This window comes from Panicum hallii, chromosome 1 (assembly GCF_002211085.1).
Source record: "Panicum hallii strain FIL2 chromosome 1, PHallii_v3.1, whole genome shotgun sequence".
NCBI classification, from domain to species: domain Eukaryota; kingdom Viridiplantae; phylum Streptophyta; class Magnoliopsida; order Poales; family Poaceae; genus Panicum; species Panicum hallii.
The window spans coordinates 41,130,999-41,136,628 of NC_038042.1; the positions used below are offsets into that span (position 1 = coordinate 41,130,999).

The 5,630-nt window shown below is 44.0% G+C and overlaps 1 protein-coding gene across 3 annotated transcripts; it reads right to left on the reverse strand.

Annotated features, from left to right (window-relative positions):
- Window positions 1-652: 652 nt before the first annotated feature.
- On the reverse strand, window positions 653-3,549 carry LOC112878985. 3 transcript variants are annotated; one of them, XM_025943284.1, is made up of 6 exons: window positions 3,171-3,549; window positions 2,891-3,079; window positions 2,663-2,749; window positions 2,361-2,498; window positions 2,122-2,208; window positions 653-1,953 (listed from the first exon to the last, which is right to left on the reverse strand). In XM_025943284.1, the coding sequence occupies exons 1-6, from the start codon at window positions 3,313-3,315 to the stop codon at window positions 791-793; spliced, it is 1,809 nt and encodes a 602-aa protein (XP_025799069.1). In that variant the 5' UTR covers window positions 3,316-3,549; the 3' UTR covers window positions 653-790. The 3 variants fall into 3 exon arrangements, with proteins under 3 accessions (XP_025799069.1, XP_025799067.1, XP_025799070.1); XM_025943282.1 differs by having other exon boundaries at window positions 2,663-2,752; XM_025943285.1 differs by having other exon boundaries at window positions 2,122-2,199; window positions 2,663-2,752; window positions 3,171-3,548.
- Window positions 3,550-5,630: the final 2,081 nt, after the last annotated feature.

Here is a 5,630-nt window from a genome sequence, read left to right on the forward strand (position 1 = left end):
TTGGACTTAATTTAGTAATTCCACAAATCCATTGCCGAAGCATATCCTGTGAATTTTCTCCACACTTAATCGAAGATTATCTTCTTTCAGTAATGTTGGCAAGCTAAGTAGTTTTTCATGGACTTACAAAGAGAATGCTGCTGATTGCTTATGTTACACAACTCATAGCTCATACTTTGCTTGATGTTTGTCTTGCTGCAGTCAACTACTTAGTTCGAGTGAGTTTCCAAACACCAGGATGTAGCTCCTAATGTCATGTTCTAAATGTTGGTCAGCTCAACTTCTAGCACCTGACACGTCAGTACGACAATATTACCCTTTCTTCTTGGTCAGGAACAAGAAGTGGGGCCAAAACCATAATGAATCACAACACAAAAATGGTGCTCTCCAGTCTCCACCAACTCTACATTCCTATTGATGGTGTAGTTGATGTTCACGCTGTCAGGCCTGTAACATTCTACTCTCATCTAAGAACAACTAATCGCTACATCTTATACCAGGTATTTCTGTGATTAATATGATCGTCGAAAGTACAATGATTTAAAAGAGACAAGAGCAGATCTTTTTCACTCTTATCTCATTACGGAAAGGTCCTAACAAAACATAGACATAGATATCTGTATATTTCGATCCATGTGGTGATGCAATTTCCTGAGTTTAGAAAAATCATTAATTTTCTTGTTTCTCATGTAATCAGAGGATGATCATGAAATTTTACAAAGAGAAGAATGGCCACCAAAAAATTGAAAAGAAAAAAAAACTAGCGCAACCAGAATAAAACCAGTGATCCTTATTGGTTCAATTGATCAAGGGCCTCCAAGAGTACGGGTCTGAAGCGATTACAATCAAGCCTGACATTTTGCGTATCCATGAAAGTCTGTCGGACAAACTCAAATCCATTCTTGTGGAATGCAAGCGGGTTTTTGAAGATCTCGTGATCCAGGGGGTATTGATCCGTGAGGCTGCTTTCGTGAACACCAATGCTGTAATGCTTGTACCTTAGCCCCATTTGTTCTGCTGGGTAGCCAAAATCAACTCGGCATATCCCATCTAGGGCACCCCATGGTACAATCTGAATCAGTATAGCACTGTGTGGAAGGAACACACAATTTGTGAGCCCAGCACCATGAACACCCATCATCACATCCACAGAATTAACTACCTTGGCGAAATGGGCGACATTAGAGTTCACATTGGCCTCTTCAACCACCACTTCGTAGCCTATCTCCTCAGCCATGGCTACAATCTCTTTGAGATTGAGGAACATCCTTGTCCTCTGTCTGGAGATAATCAACAGTCTTGGCTTGGTCTTGGGGACCTCACCTAGTGCCGTCACTTCATCCCTAGGCAGTGAGTAGGTTCTGCGCATGAACCTGTTGAAGTCCACCATTGAGTAATTCTGTGGAGCCTTCAATGGGTCAATTGTGAACTCCATGTAAGCATGAAGGCCAAGAATGGCATGCTTAAAGCAATGCACTTCGTTGTCTTTGTTAAAATCAATCAAAGGGTACTTAGTTAGCTTCTCAAACACTACTGCATACTTTCTCGTCCACCAAATAGCCATGTCTGTGATTAGGAATTGAACTTCACCATTAAACTCACTTGCGGTTGTGAAAAGGGGGACAAGCACATCAGTGAAGTCATGGAATAGATTTCCAGTGTATCCAGTCAAAGCAAAGATCACGGCAGGCACGTCATGGTATTTGGTACACTCAGGTGCAACTTTGCTGGACTGCACAGTCACCTCTGTAATATGGCTGAGGCATAATTCATCACCTTTGCGAGGGTATGGCTTAATTTTCCATTGTTCATCTTTCATTGAACCTGCAGGCTCCATGTACATGACTGAACTTCCACTTGGGTGTATCCTAATGTTACCTCGCATCTCACAGACATTCGCTCGGAAGTTTGAGAAATCACACAATGGCTTGTCCCACTCTATATTATCCAATGCTGCAAAATGAAATATTGTAATTGGAACAGAAGAAACTGAATAAGATGCATATATATCTCATTGCCACGTTGTGAATGTGCAAAAATTTTCTTTCTAATTTAAGGACAACTGGTCTATTGATCAATTCACTGAACTGGGACCAAAACCAGCAGATTCAGAATGCTAACCTGGTTGATGAGATCTGTCCCCGCCATTGCTCTGATCAACATCCGTTACGAGTTGAATTCCTGCGTCTGCTTTGCGATCTGCAACAACATCAGGAGTGACAAAGAAAACACCACGAACAAGTAAATGCCAGCACTGTCATAGGCTAATAATTACCAAAACAGTCACACTAATCTAGACCAAGAAACACAACTAGAAGTTGCAAAGCTGCAATAAATAGAAAGCCCTCTAGGTCTCCTACCTTCTTGTTTGCCATTGTCGCTGTCATCGGTGGCTTCATGAATGGTATAATTGGAAACAGTTGGAAGGGTCAGCTTGTGCTCCTTGTCCTCTTGGTGGCCCTTGCGCAGGCCTTTCCTCCCTTCTTCGTCTTCCCCACCTACAAAGATGCCACCACCAATGATTCACAGGTAACGGAAGCATCAATCTCACTAAAAGAGCCCCAAAATCTCGCGATGTAAGAGTCATCAATCGAACGAGGTGAGCGTCCAAAGCTGGAGGTAGACAAAGAAATTACTGGTGGATCGGAAGTTGACGGCTCACCTAAAAGCTCAGATTGGGTGGCCTCCTCCGCCTTTTTGCCCTGCTCGGGTTCACTAGTGAGCACTCGCTTCTCATCTTCACTGGCTCCTGCTGTAAAGAGAAGGGTCAGTTCTGTGGCATCTCAATCGAAAAATTCCAAGATTAGCAAGTGCATTGGTGTGGACTAGACCCACGATAAGCCGACGGGGAGGAGGTAATTGATTAAGTGGTGGATTAGCAAGTCTTCACCTCCGACGTTGGCGTTGGCGTTGACTTCCACTCCGGCGCTGTCGCCGTCTACCACCTTGGGATCCTCGGCCGCAGCGGCGAGAGTGTCGGGGGATCTCCTCGAAGCGGCGGCGGCGGTGGCGGCGGCGTCGACCCGCTGGCGGATCAGAAGCGAACGCGGTGCCTGGTCCACCGACAGCCTGCCGTTCACTGCAACGAGATTCCGTCCATTAGCACCATCCGTCCTTAGATTCCAAGAGAGATACCAACAATAAGAAATGGCGATGGGTGCGGTGCTTACGGTTGAAGAGGAGCGCGTCGGGCCTGGTGACGACGACGAAGGTGAGGGTGACGAGGAAGAAGCCGATGACGAGGACGAGCAGGCGTAGCCGCCGCGACTCCTGCCGGAGGCTCCGCACCAGCTTCGCGCGCTCCACCGCCTTCATCTCCTCCCTCCCTCCACCAGCCAACCGTGCTCGCGCCTGCTACACCTTGCTGGCTCGCTCGCTCGGAGGCAGCTGCGCAGCTAGGTGGAGTGAGAGGGAGGAATGGGCCACAGATCAGTGTATATGCGAGAGCATTCGAGTGCGAGAGCGTCGTATTTGACCACGGATGCGGCGAGATGGGGTGGGGAAAGGCGTTCGGCACTTCGGCGGTGCGCCGGTGCGAGCGTGCCTTTGCTTCGACCCCTTTTTCGTCGGCTTCACTTGCCGTCAGTCAGTGTCTGAGCGGTGTGAAAGGTGTGAAACCGTGAATGGAGCTCGGCAACCATTTCGAAGAAACACCGGCTTAATTGGGTCCGTACGTTCGGTTAGGACAGTCCAAACCTGTTGGAACAGTCTATTAATCTAGTAGCTGGTCCTGTGCGATGACACATCATCTTAAAACAAGTGAATAGACAACATCTATAATAGATTATCATTTCTATTGTCTCGTAGTAATACCATATCCCTTAATTTATGGAATAGAAAAATAGAATATAAGGAATATCATGATAATAATAATCCGTACAATGGTGAGTAAGTGGTCTCATTATCCTTAATTTTAGCCTATAAGATGGTTGTTTCGCGAAGCAACCACCTCATTCTCTCTCCTCCCGTTCTCTCCTCCACATCATAAAAATCCTACGTGGATTTGCATAAGACAACTTATAAGACCGCTGACGTGTAGCAACGTACTTGCCTAAGCCTTCCTGGTGGGATTGGTGGGGTTTGGGGTCGAAACTCCCCCCGAGGGAGCAAACCTGGGTTGGAAACTGTCGGCGTTTTACCGCCAAACCGAGGTACCCCCGACGTGGTGGTGTCACACCTGGTTTTAAGGGTAAAACTGAATGCATAACTATAAGGATAAAACTGAATGCATAACTATATGTACGTCAGGATCAAGTTCCATACATATAGTGATTTCATCAGTGAATAATTAGCAACAATATCATGAAAAAAGAATTAAAAGACTATAAAGATTATCAGAGTTATACAGCTTATCCTGAAAATGAAGATTCCAAACTTCACACGCAATCGACCGGGGGTTGCGTAGTCCGAGAACTCAGCATCATATTCAAAAGACTTCACATCACTTTCTCCTTTGAGCAGCAATTATAACAAGCGTGAGTACACTTATGGTTGGTACTCAGCAAATGTTGGGAATTATATGATATGAAGACCAAAAGTAAGGAAAGGCTGACTGACTTACTGCGATAAGCAATTTTAGTTGGTCAGGTTTTATTAGCACCTGATTACTAAGGTATAAGTTCATACCAAAACCCACATTAAAAGAAACAGAATAAGTATAACAGAAATATAACCATAACCATAAACATGGTTCACGATTTAATTCATCTTCAAGTTCAATTATCATGTGAGGGTCCAAGCCACTCTTAATCGTGAGCACGACTGATATTTCAGTTTTCACTCTGCAGAGATTGTACACTTTACCCACAATTCGTGTCTCCCAGTTTACCCGAGGTAGCTAGCCTCTTAAACACTTTCGAGGTGAGTGGCAAGGGATTCACTACGAGATCTTTACAAAGATTCCCTAACTTATGACAATCCGCTAAAGTTTCAGGCCGCAGTGGTCATATCCCTTCCTAATGAAGAAGACGCCTTAACCAGGATCATATTTAAGCGTCAAGAGGACCGGGCTATACCCCATCAACACACTCCTCTCTTGCCCTTTCGGTAAGATTATCATAAGTTAGAGTTTCTAATTAATTAGCCAAGACCAGAGCCATGTAGTATTGTGGTTGCATTGTTTTCCTGGGTGGTCCTCCATGTTCCGATTAAAATATATGATCTTGTGATTAACAATACAAAGAGCATGAACATGGATAAAATAGGTGTAACATCATCATTATTGTCATCATGGTTATATATTATTCCCAAACCAGAACTAGTTATAGAAACTAAGCAATAGTTACCCAACATAAAGGTAAAACCCAGGTTGACAAGGAATGATCATAAAGATTAGGCATATCCTTAATTAGGATCCATCAAAATTAGGACACATGCATGCATATAGAAAAAGTTATATTTATTGTGATTATTAGGACAAAATAATAATTAAGGAAACACTTGCCTTTCTTTTAGAGAATAGCTGCTCAGTGTCTTCAACTATTTTTCTTGAAACTCTTAATCTTCAAAAGTTTTCGATCGCGCTCCTTCTAACGTCACACAAACATCGGACCCGAGCATACAAGCAAGCAAACAAATAAGAATAACTAAGAACAGATACACCAAATAAAAGGAAAGCTTTAAAAAGAGCG